The sequence below is a fragment of the Pteronotus mesoamericanus genome, unplaced genomic scaffold (genome assembly GCF_021234165.1).
Source record: "Pteronotus mesoamericanus isolate MK-2021 breed Mesoamerican mustached bat unplaced genomic scaffold, CSHL_Meso_final contig_82, whole genome shotgun sequence".
Classification (NCBI taxonomy): Eukaryota; Metazoa; Chordata; class Mammalia; order Chiroptera; family Mormoopidae; genus Pteronotus; species Pteronotus mesoamericanus.
In genome coordinates this window covers 16,216,623-16,239,879 of record NW_026555265.1, presented here as the reverse complement: position 1 = coordinate 16,239,879, position 23,257 = coordinate 16,216,623, and the positions used below count along the sequence as shown (strand labels likewise).

Below are 23,257 nucleotides of genomic sequence, written 5' to 3'. Positions count from 1 at the left end.
ACCAGTTGAAATCATTAATGGGGTAGGTAAACATCGAAACACCATCAGGCTCCTGAAACACACACAAAGGGCCTGTCCTATACTAACAGGCCATTTACCTACTCTTCTCATTAAACCCATGGAGGGAAATAAAGCAAGATTTTTAACCCCATGGAAAGCTGCTTTTGCATGTCTAAGACCTGGTGCATTATTTATACTTACTTGAGTCAAAGGATGAAATAAAATCCAGAAAATAGAATAAAGAGGAAGCTAGTGCTATCTTCCCACCTCACAGATTTTGTGTTGTACACTTTTCTCACACATAACACTCATATAGAGTCAGCTATCATTTTTTAAGTTGCTAATTTGCTGGAACAATGGAGAGCTAACAAGCGCAGAAGAGTTCAAGTCAGATAACAGTTTTCAATCAAGCCGCCACTTCCTTTGCAGCGTATAAGAACACTTGGGCTCTGGCCGGTGTTGCTCAGTGGTTGGAGCATCATCCAGTAACTGAAAGGTTGCAGGTTCAATTCCCAGTGAGGGCACATACTAAGTTGCAGGTTCATCCCCAGTCTGGGCAGGTACAATCCCTGGTCCCAGTATGGATGCCCAGTCTGGGAGTGTATGAAGGTAGCCAATCAATGCTTCTCTCTCACATCAATGTTTCTTTCTTTCTCTCTCTCCCTTCCTCTCTCTCTCTCTCTAAAAAAGCAAATGAAAATGCCCTCAGGTGAGGATAAAAATAACTAAAAATTTTTTAAATAAAAACACTTGGATATTTATAGCTATGCCTATTAAATCTCTTTTCTTAATCTTCTCAATTATTTTGTTGATCACTGACAAGACTTGAAAGAAGAATCTACTCACAAACTTTTATTACATACTAATTGCAAAATAATAAACAGTTAAAAGTATAAATAGATAATGCAATATTTATAATGAGCCAGGCGGTATTCTAAGACATTATATATTAACTCATTGAACCCTCATGGCCAGCCTATAAAGCAGGCACAAAGAATATTAATTCTTTGTACCACTTCAAAGAAGTGGCTGTTAGGCAGAGTCGGGAGAAATATTTTCCCATAGTACAAATGTGGAGAATGAGGCACAGAGAAGCTGAGTGTATTAGCTAGGTCACACAGCTGTTTGATTTTGAAGCCAGGATTTAAACCCAAGTAGTCTTGCTCCTTCTTGAATCCATGCCCTTAACAATTTTACTCTCACCCTTGTCAATAATACCACCTGCTAAGTGTTGTGGTTAAGCAACAAAGAGTACTGTGGGAAGACTGTAACTAATAAGAGGAGAGGAGTAAAGGGAGATTGCAAAGGGAAGGTAGACTTGAGGAGAACAGGTTGTGGCCACCATGAACATGCCCTAGTCCACCTCCAGCTGCTGAGGGCGGGGGTAGGGAGTGGAGGAAGCATAACTGACTGATAGCTCCAGCTGCAGCTCTCTGAATCCCCCACCATGTGCGCTGACCATATGGCCATGTTTCCCAATGCAACTCCCAGCCAATGACTTAGCACAGCAGGGAGACCAGGACAGGTGCATTCCTGCAAGACGCACTCCCCTGACAGGCAAAGCTGGCTCAGTGTCTCCTCTGAGAGCTTCCCCAAACTTACATAGAACAGTACTGCTTGCTTACACTCTTCCCACTAGACTTCTTCCCTTCTTCCTTTCCTTTCCTTTCCCTTCCTTCCTTCTTCCCTCCCTCCTTCTCTCCTTCCCACTTTCCTTCCTTCCTCTCTTCCTTCCTTCCTCTTTCACAGGCCTCAGACCTGCAATGCAATTTCAAGGGCAAAGCTAGAGGCGCTTTCCCCATCTTGGTGTTTACTCTTTGGAGAACTCAAACTAACAAAGATCTTAAAGGATGGACAGACTTCTGTCCAGTCATTGAAAACATTTTTACAAACATCAGTAACTCAATCACCAAGGTTCAGTAGACTTTTCTTGGGCCTTGGTTATCACTCTTGGCTCAATGGCTCACTTGAAACCTTGATTCCTTTACTTTCATCAAAGTGGGTGTTATGGATCGTATTCCCCCAAAATCCAAATGTAGAAGCCCTAACCCCAAGGGTGGTTGTATTCAGAAATGGGCCCCCTAAGGAAATAATTAAGGTGAAATGATGTTATAAGAGTGGGGCCATAATCAGAAAGGATTAGTGTCTTTATAAGAAGACATGCTAGAGAGTAAGTACTCCCATTTTCTCTCTCTCCCTACCTCTCTCCTTCTCCTTCCTCCCCCCTCTCCCCTTCTTCATCCTCTCTCCACACCCCACCCCATGCTCATGCAGCAAGGAAAAGCCAGTTGAGGATACAATGAGAAGGTAGCCAACTGCAAGCCAGGAAGAGGGGTTCACCAGAATATGCTGGTACCTTGGTCATGGACTTCTAGCCTCTACAACAGTGAGAAAATAAACTTCTGTTGTTTAAGCCACCTAGTTTGTGGAATTTTGTTAAAACAGCCATAGCTGACTAATATAGGGGGCTTCACCTGTCCCCCACTCCTTTGTCCGTTCTCCTTTTTTCCATGGTCAGAAATGAGTCTGTGGGGCTAAAGTCTCTATGTTGGCAGGGTTGGTTCCTTCTGGATGTTATGTGGGAGAATTTGAAAAGAATAAAAGAGTGATGTAGTGTCATAAAGGTCGGGGGAAGGGGTGTTCCTAGGAGGAAGTGACATGTGTTTTAAGACCTGAATGAGTGAACTAGTCATGCAAAGACCTAAGGAGCCAGAGCAAGAGCCCCAAGGTAGCAATGAGCTTAGTGTGTTGGTTTTCTGCTGGTACTGTAACAAATTACCACAAAGGTGGTTGCTTAAAACACCACAAATTTATTATCTTATAGAACAATTTATTTCCTTCTTTAATGTCTTCATTTAATTCCTTCCATAATATGAAGAGATGTGACCTTATTCCTTTATTCTCAGCTATACCTTCAGAACCTAAAGCAATGAGATCAATTTTTTTCATATCAGTAATAATTTTTTAATGTATGAAACTTCCAAAAAATAGTCTAGGAGTAAGATTGCATTTAAGTTTGGCTACATAAATTAATATTCTTTAAGGGTTTCCCATAAAGTCTTACCCATTCAGTACAACTAATTCTACAACTGAAATCTTTCAGATCACATCTTTTTCTTTTTAATTTTTTTCTTTAATTTTCTACTATGGGCCACAATATATTAGTTTCAGGTATAGCATAGTGGTTAGAAATAACTTACAAAGTGATTCTCCCCTGATAAGTCTAATATTCACCTGATATGATACGTAGTTGTTACATTATTGAATACATACCCTATACTGTATACAAATGGGCAGTTACAAAATAGCCATGGGGATGTAAAATACAGTAATTTGTACTTCTTAATCCCTTTTCCACCAAGTCCCCTAACACCCCTCCCATCTGGCAAACCTTAGTTTGTTCTCTGTATCTATGAATTTGTTTCTGCTTTGTTGATTTGTTTTTTAGATTCCACATATAACTGAAATCATGTGGTATTTATCTTTGTTTGACTTATTTCACTTTGCATAATGCCTTCATGGTCGACCCATGTTGTAGCAAAAGACTGTAATCTTTTTTATGGCTGAGTAATATTTTATTTTATATATATGTACCATTTCTTTTTTATCCAATTGTCTATTAATACATACCTAGATTGCTTCCATATCTTAGCTATTGTATATTAAATGTCCCTTGTCTCTTTCTATAGCCTTTGTTTTAAAGTCTATTTTGCCTGAAATAGTATTGCTACCCCAGCTTTTCTTTTCTCATTTCCATTTGCATGAAATATTTTTATCCATTCCTTTATTTTCAGTCTATGTGTCTTTCAATCTGAAGTGAGTCTCTTGTGGGCCGCATGTTTATGGGTCTTGTTTTCTTCTCCTTTCAGCTACTTTATGTCTTTTGATTGAACATGTAATTCATTTTCATTTAAAGTAATTATTGATAGGTATGTAGTTATTGCCATTTTGTCATATACTTTATTTTCTCCTTCTTCTTAAATATATCCCTTTAACATTTCTTGTAATACTAGTTTGGTCATGATGAATGAACTTCTTTAGTTTTTTCTTGTCTAGGAAGCTCTTTATCTGTCCTTTGATTCTAAATGATAGTTTTGCTGGGTAGAGCAATCTTGGTTTTAGGTCCTTGATTTTCATTACTTTGAATATTTCCTGTCAATCCCTTCTGTCCTACAAAGTTTCTGTTGAGAAATCAGCTAACAGTGTTACGGGAGCTCCCTTTTATATAACTGATTTTTCTCGTTACTTTTAAGATTCTCTCTTTGTCTTTCACCTTTGGCATTTTAATTATGCTAAAGGTTAAAGAAAGGAAAGGCACAATGGCCTCTGCCAACAATTCTGTCTGGGAAAGAGCTGCCTTCCAGTCCTCGTCCTGAAGCCAGACAATTTGGTTCCTTCCCATATGTTCCTGGCATTTTTTTTCTAAATTACAAGAGAAAGTTTATTGAGAAAATTAGTGGTTGTAGAAGTGAGCCAGGCAGGCTCTGTAAACTTAAGGAAACAAGTCACAGAGGCAAAAGAAGGGCCTTTGAAGCTTAGGAGAGAGAAAGGCAAAGATAACACACCTGGGGTGGGGGAGAAGAGGGTGAGAGGAAAAGTGTGGGTGTGCTCCTGAGTGGGAGAGTGTGCTGTCCCTTCACTGGAGTTTACAAGGCTAATGTTAGTGAGTGAGTCTGTGTTTGGACCCTTTGAGAGAATGCCTGAGTCTACAGCAGGACTCTGTCTCACCCAAACTGAGTTTCTGATGATTTTTACAGCCAACAGCTGTGAGGACTCGGCTTACTGGCGCTGGTGCTCTGGGTTGGAGAGCCTCGTGTGGGCTTGAGATCTGTCACTCCTCAGTGCAGCCCTCTGCAGCCAAGATATCCCTCCCAATGCTTAACTGCCACAGGTGGAGCTGGGACCAGTCCATTTGCATTTCCACCTCTCCTACCAGTCTCACCTGACTTCTTTATATCCTTAGTTATAGGAGGTCTGTTCAGCTAGACTTCAGGTGGTTCGCAAAGGTGGTTGATCTATAATTCAGTTGTAATTCTGATGTGATCATTGGAGGAGGTGAATACAGCATTTGCTTACTCTGCCATCTTGACTGAAAGCGATATTGAAAATCCTTTTGATAATTCTCTAGTTGAATGCAAAAATAATTGAATAAACTGAGGTACTACTAGTTGATGTGATATAAAACTTAATAAAATGAGAATGTTTATGATGTCATGTTAAATTTAAAAAAGCATGATACGAAATTGTATATACAAGATATAAAATAAGTAAACATTCAGGCATACCTTGTTTTATTGTGCTTTGTTTTATTGCATTTCACACTGCCAGTTGTAAGCAGTCATTTAACATTCATTGATAGCCACAAAAATCTTACAGATAAGTAATATTATTCCCATTTTTACTGTTAACCAAAGAAGAGATTCTGGCTGTAATAAAGAAAAACAAGCATTTATTTCAACAAAGGATTGCAATCCAATAGATGCAGATTCAGGTAGCAACCCAAACCATGCTCTGGAGAGAACAAAGAAAGGCAGAGTTTATAAATATAAAAACCATAAAGTGTAATTCTCTCATGCAAATGAAGGATTGCTGGCTAGGTTAACAGAGATTGGTTAGTTCCAATATGCAAACAAGGTCGGGGGGACTACCAGGAGGAGGTCAAGTCCACCTGTGTCCATACAGCAGTTGTTTGTTTCAGGATGTATACAGCAAGTTTGAGGGGGGAACTCAAAGGTTGGAAACTTAGTTTTTAGGTAATAGTTAATAAGCCTAGCAGTTAATGCATGTAAAAAGCTACTGTCAAGAACTGAAGGTACAGCCCACCCTGACTCCAAGAGACCACATGCAATTCAACCTTTGCACTCCAGGAGAGACCACAAGCAGTGAAGATGATATCTGAGCCACTGCGTTCAGGGAGAGACATCCCTCTGCCCAGGACACAGATAAGGCAAATGGCCCAGAACACAGGACACAGGACCCAGATAAAGAATGAAAGGTCAAAGGATGAAAGGATGTTAGGGAAATGGCTGGACTACGGCTTTTACTTGATTAACCTCTTCCTGAATTCCAAATTCCTTACTTACACTTTTTCTCCCTCCTTATAAAAAAGGTTGGCTTGAAAGGATATGTAAGTTGGTCTTTTAGGGTCCATAACCTGCAGTCTTCTCAGATCACCAGCTATTTGGATAAAAGTACCCAAAAAGATTCAATCCCTGTCTCTGCTGGGTCTGGTGGTAATAGACAGCTTGCTTTTCCAGTTTTAAGTTTAGCAATAGGTTTAGTAACTTAGTAGCACCTCTGAGAACTGAGGCACAAGACTTGAAGAGGCCCCACTTCCCTAAAAGCCACATGACTCTTACTTTAGGTGACTCTCTTAGCAATGCTTATTCCATTTTTCTCCCCTATTATCAATACCTAGGGAAACTGAGGCTGAAAGAGGTCAGGTGATTTAGTAGAGATCATGCAAAGGGACTTGCAAGTCTAATGCTAGTCACTTAAATTAAAGGTCAGTCAGGCAGTTTTCATAACACCCAGATATCTTCAGCTATGTAAAATCTTTTGTTTGCTTCCTTTATCTTCGCAATGAAGTCAAACATCAGAAACAAAATCCCTCCCACCAGGAACATTTCGGTCTTGAGAAGTTTTTAAAATAAAGCTGAACTCTACAGTAAAGGTGCACGCTCCAATCTGGGTAGTAGGTAAACAGGTGTGCATTATTTCTGTATATCTATTTGAGTGTACACAAATATCTTACAAAAATTTAAGTATAATGAACTGAAAACAAAGCCCCAGAAAGACACAGGTGGTGCCTAGATGGCCAGATACCTAGGTGGCCAGATGCCTAGGTGGTCCACCTCCTAAATGAATGGATGGAACAAGCAACAAAGAAGATCCAGCCTCGCTAATCAAGACACTATTTAAGGCAATGTTTTAAACATTTAAATCAGCAAAGTAGGACCCAAGGGCCGGTGGTTGTTTTTATAGAGTTTTGTTGTAAATTCCTGCAAGCATTTGTCTACACACACACTCCGGTATCCGCAGTAACAAGTGGCCTTACGTGTGTCCGTCGCTGATAGCCATTACCCCTACCCCCTCACAGAAAAAAAGAAAAAAAGAAAAAAAGACTTGCTCCAAAGAAGCTAATAGGGGAAAGGGAGATCACTTCGCAGAAGCCTGCTAGGGTATCTCTGAGACCATGGAGAGCAGATGCGAAAGAAGTTTACAGTGGCACCAGCTCCCTTTAGCAGCTCCTGGCCTGACTGCCCCTCTCCAGGCACTGCCACGCCAACTGTCTAAGGGTGTTCTGCGGCTTTAAATTACCGAAGTTCCCCCGCGCCGAAAGCAGTTGCCAAGGGAGACGGACGCACAACAGGGGGCGCGCCCTCGACCTGGACTCCTCGCTGAGCCTCCTGCGCAGGCCTACCCGCGATCCTGCTTCCCCTCTGCCATGGCTAATTTGCGCTCGCATCGTAGATTGACGAAGCCTGAGAAGGAGGAGGGCCGGGAGGAATTAGAAGAGGAGGTGGGAGTGGGAGTGGAGGAGGAGGCGGAGGAGGCGGAGGAGGCGGAGGAGGCGGAGGAGGCGGAGGAGGCGGAGGAGGCGGAGGAGGCGGAGGAGGCGATGGCCGAGGAGGCGGAGGAGGCTGAGAAGACCGAGGAGGCGGAGGAGGAGGCCGAGGAGGAGGCCGAGGAGGAGGCCGAGGAGGAGGCCGAGGAGGAGGCCGAGGAGGAGGCGAATGGGGTGGCGGTCTATGGGCCGTTCAACGAAGAGTACTTCTGGAAAGTTACGAATGTCAGTGACAGCAGTGACGAAGCCCAGGGAGCCTTACGCCCCCGCTTAACCAGCATCTCCAGCCCCAGCCTGAGTCCGACGCCCACGCCCACGCCCACGCCCAGCGAGACTCGGACTTCGTCGAGCACACGCAGCACGAGCTCGTCCTCGAGCGTCTCCTCCCAGAAAAGTACCGCCCCTGCCCGCCCTTTCCTGGAAGGCTTCCCTGGCCCTGACGCGGGGCGGGGTGGCGGGCTGCAGATCCAAAGACTCCAGGGCCTTCATCCACTTGGGTGTCTGATTTCTAAATACGGGCACCAGTCAACACACACTCCAGTCTATCTCATTCCCTCTGTCAAAGGCACTAAAATCTTGGCTGAGCGGAATTTAGGCAATAAAGGATATAGGTGAATGCCTCCTAAAACCGGCAATTTTGGCAGAGCCGTAGGGAGTGCTATGTCTGTCCGCACACACAACGATAGCGCCAGCTTTCTCCCGCTCTCTATTTCTCTCCCTCTCTCTCACACACACACACAAGCACATGCCACTCTTGGAGAAGGAGGAGTACCTTAAGGGTGCTGTGTTAGTAAAAATAGTACTGCAAAAAACAACTCACCTTTGTGTTTAACTTTACATCCTGAAACAACTCCAGTCACTTCCTTTAGAAACATTTTGGTCTGGATGATTCTTCGTTGGGGCAGGAGGAGAGGACAGGGCTGTCCTCTGCGTTATAGGATGTTTAGCAGCATCCCTGGCCTCTAGCCCCGGACATGCCATTAGCCTTTACCCCATTTCGTGACAATCAAAAATGTCTTCAGATGTTACCAAGTGTCTCCTGGAGTGCAAAATTGTCTTTCTGAGAACCACTGATACAGAGGGAAGGGCTAAAATGTTTAATGTTTCATTCAACAGGTTTTCCTAAGATATTCCAGACATTTAGGAAAGACTCGTCAGAAATAAGTTTAGATAGGTAAGAGAATGTTTTCCGTTTTCATATTATTTTTGAAGCTGATTATATTTAATTTTCGGATAAACATGTCAGAGAGTGGAGTAAAATCATCCACGGCATTTACAACTAATTTATTCAAAAAAATTTTTTTTTAATCAACACTCAAGACACTTTGGAGGAGATAGAGACCAGGGTCCTGCCCATCTCCAACCTGTCACCTACCTGTAGAGATGACATATGCACTTCTTAATATAACTCGAAATAATAAGTGTAATAACTGTATGCCATGTGTAAATGTTATGACCATTTAAGACGTAAGTCTCTGTTGGCTAAATTTCAGAATGATCAGGGACACCAGTGGAGAAGAGTGAAAATTGTGATCTTTTTTTTGTTATTGCTATTAGCCTTCAAGTACTTTATAATAAGAAGAAACCAGAGAAACACCTTTTACAATGTCTATAAATCTTCCCTTGAAATCTCACACCAAATCTGAGTCTACAATCTTGAATTACTGTTCACCTAAATTTTGCTTTTCCAAGCAACTTTTAAATTCTTAAGCATAAGGAGAATTGTTCTGTTCCATTACTATGTTTCCATTTATCTTATTTCCACATTTTAATAAAATATAATATTTGTACATTGTTGAAATATTAAAGTATATAATGGTTAAAAATGTACTCCACTTCATCAGAATCAAGAAACTGTTAAGAGGTTGTTTTGTTTCCAGTATAATTTTAAGTAGCATATTTTTATTTCTTGATTTATCTCAAAACTAATGACTTCCCACCCTGAAAGATAACAAATAAAACCTATAGTACTTCCCTCCTCTCTATTTTTTCAGTTATATTATTTTTAGTTTTTCTAATCTTTAGGACTTTAAAATATTTAACCCTCTATTTCTTGATTTAAAATAGTCAATTTTAGTGATAATTAACTTATGAAAAATTAACACATTAATGCACATCTACTTCCTTCCCTCTCTTCTCTCACCCTTTCCCAGTTAACAACAAATTATATAACTATATTAAAACTTACATTATGTATGTAAAGTCATATTGCTTTGCCAACCTTTATTATGTTTGTGTTATATTTTGTGATTATAATTAACCTTAGTGCTTTGGGTACAGGTTGATTCTAAAAATTGAAAATGAATAATAATCATAATTTCATGCTCAGATCCAATAATATGACTGAATTTATGCACCAGAAAATGAAATCTTATGTTCATAAAATTTGATTCCTAAAAGATGAACTCTCAGTTGTTTTTAGTTATTTACAGTTTTTCTTAGTTGAGCTCAATGGCCACACTCGTGATTCCCACATTGCTTTCTTTCTGTTAATTCTTTTTCTTTTTGCTGGAGAAACTCCTCAGGTAATTATTTCATACAGATCTCATGGGAAGTCAAATTTCTGAGTCCTTGCTTGTCTCAAAATTTCTTCACTGTACCTCATACCTTATTAATCAGATACCCTGGCATAAAACAATAGTTTAAAACCAATTTCCCTCAACTCTCTAAAAACATTGTTTTCATTGCCTTCTAGTATCCAGCATTGCTGATCAGTGACTCTCAAACCTTTCTGATACTTGCTCATTTCCTCCCCTTCACTGCCTCTGTTCTTTCGTTCACAACTCCTAAGGAATGGCTTTTGGGCTTGAGTATCTTCAAGATTTTAGGTGTTTACATGCTACAACTATGCAGCCCTTGTATGGAATTTATTTCAGGGTACATATTTATAATTTCCAAGATTTTAGGTGTTTACATGCTACAAACTATGCAGCCCTTGTATGGAATTTATTTCAGGGTACATATTTATAATTTATAATTTCATTCAAGAAAGAGTTCTCATTCTCTGTTGGTATTCAAATAGTTGTGTGGGTTTTTTAAAATGTCTTTAAGGGTATTCTTAAAACATACCAAAGTTCTTTGGTATTTTTTGTATTTCTTCTTTTCTCTGTCAGGATCAGTCGTTTGACTCCTAAAAGATGAACTTTTTTTTGGTTTATCTTGGTCCCTTCTCTTCCATGCCTCCGATTGTCCTTAAGTGACTGGTAACCCTTGGTTATCCATTTGTATTTATCAATTAATAATTGTTAGGGAGCTAAAATGGAGTTCTGCAGCTGAGTAGTTCTGTTTTCTGACAGGGCATGCAGAGGGGAGTTTGACTGTGAGTTCTATGTAGGTGAGTGATGTACGTCAGAGCCAGCTTCCTATGGAGTGCCCGCTGTAACTAGAGTTAGTATAAGGACACTTTACTGTGTGACTGGAGTTCTTCATGGGTAGAATGTGCCTGTCTCTTCACCCAAGCCTGTTGAGCAGGTCCTAAGTAACCTCATACAGTGCTCTGCTGCTTTTTCAGAACTAAACCCCCCTCAGGCAGGCTGCTCATTATCTTTTAGAAAGCAGTTCTTTGGGCTTCATCTGGAAATTTAAGTAACTTCTGCCAAATGCTCTATATAAGGGGAGAGAAGGAGTCTGCTTGGCCAACTTTCCTGAGGTCACTCCTTGCACTTTAATGACAGGCCCCATTCCCCATCTCTGCGTTTGGCTGAGTTGAGCTGGGAACTTCTCAGGAATTTCTTCAGAAGAACTCACCTTTCGTATTTTGAGCTGTGGTGTTCTCTGCTCTGGTTTTCCATCAGCATGGGGCCACTTACTCTCTTTCTCATAAGGACTTTTTCAATATTACTTGTGTGCTGATGACCTTTCTTGTTTTCCGAGGCTATTTTTTGTTTGCTTTTAAGTATCTGTTACCTCAGAAAGGAGAGGCAGAATTGTGCACACAGGTGCCATCTTGACCTGGACTTCCTACATGGGAAGCTCTCTTTCCCAGATCAAATCTTAATTCCCTCTCATAAATCTTCCTAAGAAAATGCTTTTTGGTATTTCAAAGCATTCTCTGGTGACTTCACTGAGATTGTGTTTTTAAGGTAGTCTGTCCTAAAAAGCCATAAAAACGTCATCAATATTGGCTCAACTTCTATTTTTAATGGCCCTATTACTATTCATGTTGAAAATGGGGCAAACCTTAGGAGCAGATAAATGTGGAGAACCACAAGTCTGGGAGCCACACAGGCCTAGGCTCCCATCTGCCTCTGCCGCACAGCATTTCTGAGAGGTTCCCTCGAGCCTCAGTTTCCTTGCCTGTAGAAAGGGATACTAATACCTGCTTTGATTGGTTTTTGCAAAGACAAATGAAATCATGTGAGAAAGCAACTACTATGTATTAGTCACAGTAAGTTCCCCCAAAATGTTAATTTTGTTATTATCTTTGGTGGTCTGCCATTTTGACACAGGATTTCAGAAACAGTCTTTGGTGTTGGTTTAAGGCAGGTAAAGAGACCTAGATGAAGAATGTATTGATTTTGTTAACCATTGCACTGGAAAAAAATCCAAATATTAAATGTTGTCTAGGGAGTGCTCTTCAGTGTGCCTGTATGCTTGGGCCCTATAACTTGTTTCTCCCGGAGGTTAGATCAACAGAGCTTCCCCAGAGAATGGCACAGCTGGCTTTGGTAGAGGAGTCCTGCACCTATTACAGGACACAGTCATTTCAGAATTAAAACAAAACACCCCACTGATGAAATGTGCCAAGGGACAAAGCATCAAAAAAGGAAGGTGGAGACATGAGAGAGCAGAGAAACATGAAGGAGGGACAATATTAAAATGGACTAAATGTTTTGGACAAATTTTGTTTGATAATTTAGGAAGATGTCCCAAATTATTATAAAAAATGAAATTCAAAGAGGCAAAGAAACTTGAAAAACAATAATTATTGTTTACTTGTTACCAGTAACAGTTATTTTAACTAGTAAAAGTCAATAAATTCCTGCTTACCTACCATGTCAATGATAACTGAAGTAACTGATTAAACTGCTTGTAGAAAGAAGATTGTTTAATTACAGTGCAATTAATTTTAGCCTTTAAAAAGCATTTGGATTATTTTTAAGCTATTTAAAATGAACAATATGTTGTCATTTAAATCTATTTGAATTTAAATTCAAGGAAATGTTTAAACACACACACTACTAGCAGCACACAAACAGTCACAGAGAATTTAGTCCTTGAGGGAAGTAATATGATATTGGGAACCTCCAGGATTTAGAAAGGAGTACTTTCTAAAGAACAGATGTGATGCAGACACATTGTGCCTAACTTTACTAAAGAGATAAAAATGGAAGAAAATATTTCAAAGAAAATAGAATTCAGGATCTCCTATGTAGATTTGTTATTTGATTGTTAAATGTACTTTATTTAGAAGAATTACTAAAAACTACGTGGGTATACTCAAAAATAATGTTTTGCCTAAATTTCAGGACAATTAATCCCAGTTCGTATCCAGGAACCCCAATGTCAGTCCAAACGGAAGAAAGTCAGCTTCAAGACTTGTCCAACGAAAAGAAGCCTGGTGAGTAGTTTGATATCTTAGCTTTTGCTGAGTGATGGGATGGCACATTGGAAAGAGCACAATGTAGGCAATCGGTAGATCTAGGTTGGAATCCCAGCCCCAGCACTAACATTGTGATGATTTGAGCAAGATACTTAACTTCATTCAGTCTCAGTTTCTTCATGTGTTGGCAATGATTATACTGCTGTCACAGGACTGACAGTCTTTAATAAATGGTAGCGTTTATGTTCACATCAAGAAATAATCTGCCATTTTATCTTGATACATATCTTTATTTTTTATTATAGAAGTAACACATGCATGCTGTTTTTTAAATGTCAAACCATTAAGAAATATATCATTATAATGTAAAAATTTAAACTTTAACTTATCCCAATATACTCTTCAGAAATAATCTTTACGAATGGCCTTTCCTTTCAAGTTTTATATTTGTTTTGTGTTATATCACGTATTCATCAGGTGCTCATTGAGCACCTACCATATGCCAAAGCACCCATCATAGGCCAAACCCTGTTCCAGGGCAGTGAACAAAACAAGCAAAACCCCTGCCTCAATGATCTCCTATTGAAGTGTGGAAATTGGAAGTAATGGTGAGATAAATAACACACAAAATAAGTAAATATATAATGCATTAGGTGATGTAAGTGTTAAGAAGAAAAATCAAGCAATTAAAGGGATGGAAAACGTTGGGTGCAAGGGATGCAAGCTTACACAGGGCACTCAGGGAAATCTTACTGAGAAGCTGAAATATCTGAGCAGACCTCAAGCAGAACGGAGTGTGAGTCACGATTACCTCTGGGGAAGAGTGCTCCAGGCACGGAAACAGCAAGCGCCTCCTTCTAGAGTAAGGAGGCGTCCTTATATCCTGTGTGGCTGCAGCAGAGTATGTAAGGAGGAGAGTCTTAGGAGACAAGGTCAAAGAAACAATGAGGACCAAATCTTTTTCGGTGGGAATGAAGTGGGAAGTCACTGGAGGGCTGCACAAAGGAGTGACACAATTTAGCGTAAAAATGGACCAAATTTTAAAAGGTGTTAATTATTACCAAATTAATCTCTATAGTCAATGCAATTCTGATTGGGTATTTCACTAGAATTTGACAAGTTGATTCTTTGGTCTTTTTTGGCAGTGTTAAAAGACAAGCAGGCATTTTTCAAATGTTTAAGAGTTTCTTTGAGCAAACATTCTTTCGAATTGTACAGAATCAGACCAGCAAAGCAAAGAAATTATTTGATTGGCTACAGCTTCCGAAGTCACATTACTTGGGAAAGGCTAGTTGGCTGTTCTTCTTAATAACCCTGAAGCATTTACAGGAATTGACTCTGTCTTAGGTTTCAGTTTGCTATGTAGGACACCAAGGCACCGGAACCACCTCCAAATGGCCTTTCTGTTTGATTGTTTTAACAGCAGGAACCTAGTATGCCTGTCCATTTTTTAAAATGAATATTCTTTTGTAGTTTTCTTTTTCACAGAGGACTCATATACAGCTCCTATTAGTTTATTCCTAGGTAATTACTAGTCTTTTTTATTGACGTAACAATTGGAATCTTTTTTTTCCATTACATTTTCTAATTGGTTATGTCACTGTATAGGAACACTGTTGATTTCTATGTATTAATCTTATATTTCTGACCCTATTATTAATTCTAACAATTTGTCAGTTAATAGTCTACTAGATAATTATATTTCCTGTGAATAACAGCAATTTTATTTCTTATTTAATATTTTTACTTAGCATCCAGGAAAGATTGATAAGTATTCCCATATATACAGTTATTGTATGCTAGATATTTCAGTGTTGGTTTGGTCTTGTTCCTTTAGCTCTTCCCAATAACAAATAATGCCTTAATGAAAATCTTTTTGCATTAATTTTTTTTTATACAGCAGGTCCTTGAATAATGTCATTTTATTATAATGTTGAGGAGATAGCATAGGAACTTACTTCTTATGTACCAATTAGCCAATGGTAAAATCAATTTTGTTTAGGTCATTTCACTAAAAGTCATAGAACCTATTGATGCCATTTAAGATCTCACTGTGCCAGTGCTTGCATTCCTGTGAGACAAATGCCTAAAACATATTTAAAATTTTTCCAGATAGTCCACATAGAGAGTGTACCATCTTCTGAAGCTTATCTCTTTCTCCAGCAGCTGTCCTTGCCCTCCCAGGCCCTCCTGTGAAATGGGCCCGCCTCCTCCCTTTACCTCTGAGTGATTGTAGATTGTTCTGATTGGTTTTTCATCATTCCAATCCTATATTCTTAAACCTCTAGATTTACTCAAAATTGCAGGTGTATTGATAGCTGCCTCCACTATTTCCATTACTGCTCTGGAATCTGTGGAGGAAATAATCCTGGTGGTTTAATTCACTCTGTTGAACTTAAACCCCACTGCCCACCCAGCATCTGACTACCTGAAAAATCTTTCATAGAATAGCTGACACAAAGTAGACAGAATAGTACTTAAGAGAAGCAGAAAACAACAGGGTCTGCAAAACATGATTATACTCAAGTAAAATATACATCCATGGAGTATTCTAGTACTAAAAAGGAACAGAAACATTTTTAAATGTGAGATATGGGAGTGGTGGCTTTTCTCTATTTCTCATTGTTGATAAAATGTTATTTAGAAAAAGGCAAAAAAAAATTGAAACAAATACAATAAGGGTAGTTATTTTTCTAAGAGACATATTTTATTTTATATTAGGCTTCTTTCCTACTTTGTCATGATTAATAATAAATGTACACTCTGAGAACTTCCGGCCAACATGGAGGCATAGGTGGATACACTTTGCCTCCTCGCACAACCAGAAGAAGGATGACAACAAATTCAAAAACAAAAAAAACAACCAGAACTGCCAGAAAATGAAACTGTATGGAAGTCTGACAACCAGGGAGTTAAAGAAGAAACATTCATCCAGATGGGTAGGAAAGGCAGAGATGAGCATATAAGCAGAAAGGACTCAGAGCAAGGTAGTGGCTGGAGGACTAGTCGGGCAAGGTGGCAGCTGGCGGTCCCACATTCATGTGTGGATAAACTGGGAGGAACAACATGGGAGCAAGACAGACCGAGCAATCCAGGGTTCCAGTGCTGGAAAAGAAAGCCACCTCAAAACCTCTGGCTGTAAAAACCTGGGAGTTGTCATGGGGGGAGGAACTCCCAGCCTTGCAGGAGAGTTCATTGGAGAGAACCTGTGAGGTCCTAGGATGTACACAAACCCACCCACCCAGGAATCAGCACCAGAAGGACCCAATTTGCTTGTGGATAGCACAGAAAGTTACTGTAAGCCAGCAGAGAGCTGAGCAAGTGATATTGTTCTCTCTCTGACCCATCCCCCACATACAGCAGCACACTGCAACAATGTGGGTTGCCCTACCCTGTTGAATACCTAAGGCTCTGCTCCTTACAATGTAATAGGAGCACTGAGACAAAGAAATGTGGCCCAAATGAAAGAACAGATCAAAACTCCAGAAACAATAGAACTAAGCGATGGAGAGATAGCCAACTTATCAAACGCACAGTTCAAAACACTGGTAATCAGGATGCTCACAGAAATGGTTGAGTAGGATCGCAAAATGGAGGAAAAAGTGAAGGCTATGCAAAGTGAAATAAAGAAAAATATACAGGGGACCAACAGTAAAGGGAAGGAAACCAGGACTCAAATCAATGATTTGGAACAAAAGGTAGAAATAAACATCCAACCAGAACCCAATGAAGAAACAAGAATTTTAAAAAAATGAGAAGAGGCTTAGAACAATTTTAAACTTTCCAACATCCAAATCATAGGGGTGCCAGAAGGAGAAGAGGAAGAGCAAGAAACTGAAAACTTATCTGAAAAAATAATGAAAGAGAACTTCTCCAATCTGGCAAAGGAAATAGACTTCCAGGAAGTCCAGGAAGCTCAGAGAGTCTGAAGAAGTTGGACCCAAGGAAGCATACACCAAGGCACATCATAATTACATTACCCAAGATTAAAGATAAGGAGAGAATCTTAAAAGCAGCAAGAGAGAAGGAGACAGTTGCCCACAAAGGAGTTCCCATAAATCTATCAGCTGATTTCTCAAAAGAAACCTTGCAGGCAAGAGGAGGCTGGAAAGAAGTATTCAAAGTCCTGAAGGGCAAGGACCTACATCCAAGATGACTCTATGCAGCAAAGCTATCATTTAGAATGGAAGGGCAGATAAAGTGCTTCCCCAATAAGGCCAAGTTAAAGGAGTTTATCATCATGAAGCCCTTATTATATGAAATATTAAAGGGACTTATCTAAGAAAAAAAAGGTCAGAACTATGAACAGTAAAATGACAACAAACTCACAACTATCAACAACTGACCCTAAAAAACAAAAACAAAAATAAAAACAAACTAAGGAAACAATTAGAACAGGAACAGAATCACAGAAATGGAGGTCACATGGAGGATTATCAGTGGGGAGGGGGAGGGGAGAGAATGGGGGAAAATGTACAGGGAATAAGAAGCATAAATGTTAGGTACGAAATAGACAGGGGGAGGTAAAGAATAGTATAGGAAATAGAGAAGCCAAAAAACTTATATGTACGACCTGTGGATGTGAACTAAGGAGGGGATGATGCTGGTGGGAGGGTGGGTGCGGGGTGGAGGGGGATAAAGGGGAGGGAAAGATGGGACAATTGCATTAGCATAACCAATAAAATATATATTAAAAAATAATAAATGTACATTCTTTTTACAGGAATGAAAAAATCCTCTACAATGAAGAAAACTAAACCTGAAAATAAAGCTGCTAAGTTAAGAGGTGAATGAATGTTTGGAGTTATCCCCTCTGCTGGCAAATCAAACTACCTTTAGGGAACCAATCTTAACCTGGATGGTGCCCACTCCCTTTAGAAAATTCCTCCAACATCCTGCCCAACATGGCTCAGTTGGTTGGGACCAGTGAAGCCAAAAGTTGCTGGTTCAAATCCTGGTCAGGACACAAACCTGGGTTTCAGATTCCATCCCCAGTTGGGGCACATGTCCGAGACCATTGATCCATGCCTCTCACAGTGATGTTTCTCTCCTTCTCTTTCTCCATCCCTTCCCCTCTCTCTAAAAGTAAATAGTAAAATATTTTTTTAAAAAAGAAAAAAAAAGCCCTCCCCTAAGAATATATGCACAAGAAGGTGGTGAAAAGGTAGCTTCAGGGTATTTAAACAGTGTGTGTGTGCATGAGCAAGTCTGTGTGTGTGTGTGTGTGTGTGTGTGTGTGTGAGAGAGAGAGAGAGAGAGAGAGAGAGAGAGAGAGAGAGAGAGAGATGTGCTGGGATCTCCAAACTAGAGAAAATGGGATACACTGCACAAAGCCTTCAAACTTTCCTTCTAAATCTATCCTTTTCTCCTCAGAAAAACAGATAATTAGTCCAGAAGAGCCAAAACTCAGTATTTTATGTGAGCTGGAGGTAAGAAATGTTTATCAGTCCAACTAGTAAACTGCTCTTGGTAAAGATCACTTAGTCATTCTTCAATTTTCTCTTTCTGTCTCTCTCTCTCTCTAAAATTTAGTTTAAGGAAGACTTCATAACCCTGTTTGAGCCTTCTCTGAGAACGTTACCAAGCGTTGGGCCACCATCCTTTCTGGCATTCAAACGAGAGAATTCCAACTTCGGCATTGACTTCGAGGTGATTTTAATTCTTTTTTTTTCTTTAGTGTAATAAATGATGTGAAAAGCCACATGATGATTTGCACAAAAGACAGTGAACATACTTTAAAAAACAGGCAAAGAACCCATTTACTTGAAATAGCACTCAGGGTGGCTATATTAGTTTCCTAGGGTTGCTGTCACAAGGTACCTCAAACTGGGTGACTTGAAAGGACAAAAACATATTGTCTCACAGTTCTGGAAGTTAGAAGTTCAAAATCAAGGAGTCAGCAAGTCCAGACTGTAGGAGAGAATCCTTTCTTGCCTCCTCCTAGCTTCTGGTTGTGATCATCAGTCCTTATTCTTGGCTTGTAGCTGCATCGCTCCAGTCTCTGTCAAAGTTGTCCTGGCGTTCTGTGTGTGTCTGTGTCCAAAAGCCTCTCTTCTCCAAGGACACCAGTCATACTGGATTAAAGCACACTCTAATGACCTCATCTAAACTTGATTACATCTGCAGGACCCCATTTCTAAATAAGGCCACATTCACAGGTATCAGGAGTTAGGACTTCAATGTGTCTTTTGGGAAGACCCAGTTCAACCTATAACAGTGGCCATAAAGCCTGGAAACATAGATGGAATATAGGTGTGCTATATTTGATCATGTTAAGTGGCCAATTAATGCCTTGCTTGATGGGCAAGGAAAGGATCACCTTAGTAATTCCAACAGGATGGCACATGGCTCTGCTTCACCAGGGTGGGGAGGTACTGACTGGTGGAATGCTTCTTTCCAAACTTGGCTGTTATGGCCGTGTGGAGAGAGCCGCGCAGCCCCCAGATTGGACCCCCTTTGATTACTTCTCCCGTGTGCACTAAAGGTGCAGGCTTTTTCATTGAAAAAAGAGACAGTCATGTGAGACAGCACATTGCAGAGGCATGCGCAGGAGTTGAGGGGAATGCTGCACAGAAGCCCTGGTGTGATGTGTGTGTTGCCATTTTGTGCAGCACATTGAACTGTGCTATTCTAGTGATGGGCAACACATTAAATATATCATGTCATTTCATATCAATCAACACTGACTGTGTTTATTTAGTCCAGGTCTCCCATTTTGGTCACCCTATTGACTCTTAGAGTTGAAATTTTTTATTCAAACATAGCACCTTCCTTCTTCTGAACCACAAAGGCTTATATCCAGGGAAGCTTCTTGAGCTTTCTTCCTCTGACACCCAGAAGAGGGCTTGACCTTGAGGAAGGACTTGTGGCCTTTCTTCCAGGGAGCTGTCCCTGCACTAGCACCTGGGAAGGCTGGCTCCTCCTGCTCTTTGGACGGACCTTCCAGGTCCTCTGCGATGGGACTTTAACACTAGTCAGTTCAGGGGCAGCAGCAGCTGGCTTACCTGCCTTCCTGTCCAGCTATACCCTCTTCAAGTGCAGCTTGCAGGCCTACCCATGCTCCTTTGAAGCATCTCCACCTTGCTTCACCCCAGGTGAAGGCATAAAGGGAACTCGGGCTGAGGAGCTCACTACCCAGGCCGTTGTATGAAACAGGTTGGAGATGGCCAGGCTTTGTCAAGCTCTCCTCTGCCCTGCTCCATCATGCGGTGGCTGTCCTAGATTTTACACCACCATCTTTCTATTACGAGGCTTTGCTGTGCCACCCACTAAGTCTTCTGCTTTTAGCTCTATTACTTTGTAGTTTCAGTGGCCTAAAGGCATTGGACAGAACTTCAGGGTAGTAAATCCCTGATGGCACTGGTACCTTGGTTGCACTTTGGCCCCCTCAGTGGCCACTTTGCCAGTCCCGGAGGGTGGTTTCTGTAGATGCCCTGGTGGTGTTCATGACCTGTCAGTCAGGACCTCAGGCTTTTCCTGCAGGCCTGTGCTGAGGCTTGCCTGCTCGCCACCATGCCCTCAGATCACCAACATAGCCATGGTGCCTCAGCCCCTCACTGAGTCACCTGAGCACCCAGCTCCAGATCTCCTTTTTGCTCCCCCTGGCCTGCCTCTCCTCCTCCTGAATTACCGTCATAGTCCAGACAGGAGAATCCAGAGCCTGTGCCTGGGTTTCCCCTTGAGAAAGAATTGTAATTTAGAAAGTTGATCATTGTAAATGGTAGCCTACATAGTGATGTCAAAATTTTTTTTAACCTGATGCTTCTTGAAAAATGGTATTCAAACTCCTTAGATTATTTGCCTAAAATCTGGTATGTGTTATCTTCTGTGTCTTGCATCTAGTTACACACTGTATATCCCCCTCCCCAACAAAGGACTCTGAAGTTAACAATCATTTCTTCTTACACTTAAGGTGGCATCCAAAGGACCCACACAGCTCCTGGTGAGCTCAGCTGTGCTCTGGTGAACTGCACCAGACAAAGTCCCTCAAAACACCACCCCAGCATCCTCAGTCCTCACCCACTCTTGAACAGAAGTGATGTTCCATTCTGGAATATACAGATCTCACTCGCTTGGAGCCTTCTAGTACAAGATCACAGCCTCCTGAAAGTTTCCCATCAACTATTCCTGGGAGTCTCTAGGGTGTCTGACAGGAGTTCTCACGTAGATTTGCACATCCATATCATTCCTGCTGTCCCACTGGACACTCGCTGGCCCTGCCCAGAGCCCTGGCTCTGGCTGCTCTCAGAGGTTCTAATGAGCAGGACTTCATTTTTTTTCCCTTCCTCTCTGAAGGAAGAAGAGGAGGAGATACTGCTCAAGTGTGAATTCTGTGGGAGTGATCTGAGAACATTTCTTTCCATAGTGGATTTTTCTTGTGACAACAGTAGCTCTGAGCCAATAGAACGTGTAAGTTCCAAAGATTTCCAGAGGAAATAGTGTTATTTTTAAATACCACTTTTAAATGTATATAGTATTTTCTCCTGCATCTTTTCCCTGTGTTGCCATTCTTAACAGTTTTGTGTTAGCTGTCTGGGAAACACAAATCATAACCACAATAAGATACCACTCCACACCCACTTGGATGGCTATAATAAAAAAAGACAGATAATAACAAGTTTTGACAAGGATGTGGAGAAACTGGAACCCTCATACATTGCTGAAGGGGAATATAAAATGGTGCAGCCATGTTGGGAAAAAAGTCTGGTTGTTCCTCAAAAAGTTAAACATATAATTACCATATAACCCAGCAATTCCATTCTCAGAAAATTCCATACCAAGGAAAATTGACAACATATGTCCACACAGAAACTTGCACACAAATATTCACAGCGGCATGCTTTATAACGGCCAAAGGATTAAAACAATGCAATGCCCTTCAACTGATTAATGGGCAAATATGATGTATTCATAAAATCAAATATTATTCAGCCATAAGAATTGAAATACTTATACATGCTACATCATAGAAGAAACTTGAAAACATTATGCTCAGTAAAAGAAGGCAATCACAAAGTACCACATATTGCATTATTCCATTTATATAAAATGTATAGAACAGACAATCGACAGAGACAGAAAACAGATTAGTGGTTGCCAGGGGCTGAAAGGAAAGGAGGGTAGGGGGTAACTGTTAATGGATACAGTTTTCCTGTTCTAAAATTGATTGTGGTGATAGTTACACAACTACATATACTAAAATCCATTGAATTGCAGACTTTAAATGGGAGAATTGTATGGTATATAAATTATTTTGTTAGTTTGTTACCAAAAATATTATGCTAGATTGTAATTCAAACCCCATTAGCGATTTTTGGTTTTTACCCCCTCTAATTATCTTCATTCAAGGACTAATGAGATGAAAATGACCTCTTTGTTTTTCAGGTCCCCTGTTGTAGTTATTTCCAAAATCTGATTGACTACATCTATGAAGAAAAACGAAAAATCAAAAGCTCTAAAACTGAATTAATCTGTATCAACCCTCATGCAGCCTATGGCAGTGAGGCTGACAGACTCAAAGCAAAGGAAACAGCCCTGCGGAGGTAACACTGAGCCTTGATATTGAAACTCAAATAGGTCCACTTAGAGAGCTTTTTGAAAAATGAACCTTGTTTTTCAAAAATACATAATTTCAAAGATATATTCTCAGTGAAGATATAAAATTGGCCAAAGCAAACCTATTACAATTCCTGGTGAGTGTTTTGCGACTCAGAGGCTCCCCAAAACTCAGTGAACTCACTGATTGAAAGTAGAAATTTACCAACCCAGTTCTCAGAATTCAATTCAGGATTCCTATACTGGAGAAATTAGTCCACAAAACAGAATAGAGACCCATGTGCTGTGATTAAATGACGGGAGTCACAAGTAATAAATAAAAATCACAAGGGATGACATTTAAACAGTTAAAATTTGTAGTATACTGTTTTAAGCTTGAAACACATTTCATATTTATGAATCTTTTTTTTTTATTTTGCAGAAAACAGGAGCAAAAAATGGCCAAACATTTAGCAATAAGAACAAATGAATTTATTAATGTCTCTGAGGAAGGTGAGTTCAACAATGCTCATATTATAGATCAATTGTACATCAGAAATCTCATATGTTTGACCAAGAGCTAAAACTGGCATATTTAAAAAAAAACAAACACC

General features: G+C 40.3%; 1 protein-coding gene across 1 annotated transcript in view; it reads left to right on the top strand.

Annotated features, from left to right (window-relative positions):
• Positions 1-7,621: 7,621 nt before the first annotated feature.
• ERICH6 (glutamate rich 6) overlaps positions 7,622-23,257 on the top strand; it is a 32,662-nt gene continuing 17,026 nt past the window's right edge. The window contains exons 1-9 of the mRNA XM_054585058.1: positions 7,622-7,961; positions 8,684-8,741; positions 13,036-13,127; positions 17,833-17,895; positions 18,483-18,538; positions 18,642-18,758; positions 21,405-21,518; positions 22,494-22,651; positions 23,086-23,156. Of these exons, the coding sequence (XP_054441033.1) occupies positions 7,622-7,961; positions 8,684-8,741; positions 13,036-13,127; positions 17,833-17,895; positions 18,483-18,538; positions 18,642-18,758; positions 21,405-21,518; positions 22,494-22,651; positions 23,086-23,156 (1,069 nt within the window). The remainder of the gene's footprint in view (positions 7,962-8,683; positions 8,742-13,035; positions 13,128-17,832; positions 17,896-18,482; positions 18,539-18,641; positions 18,759-21,404; positions 21,519-22,493; positions 22,652-23,085; positions 23,157-23,257) is intronic.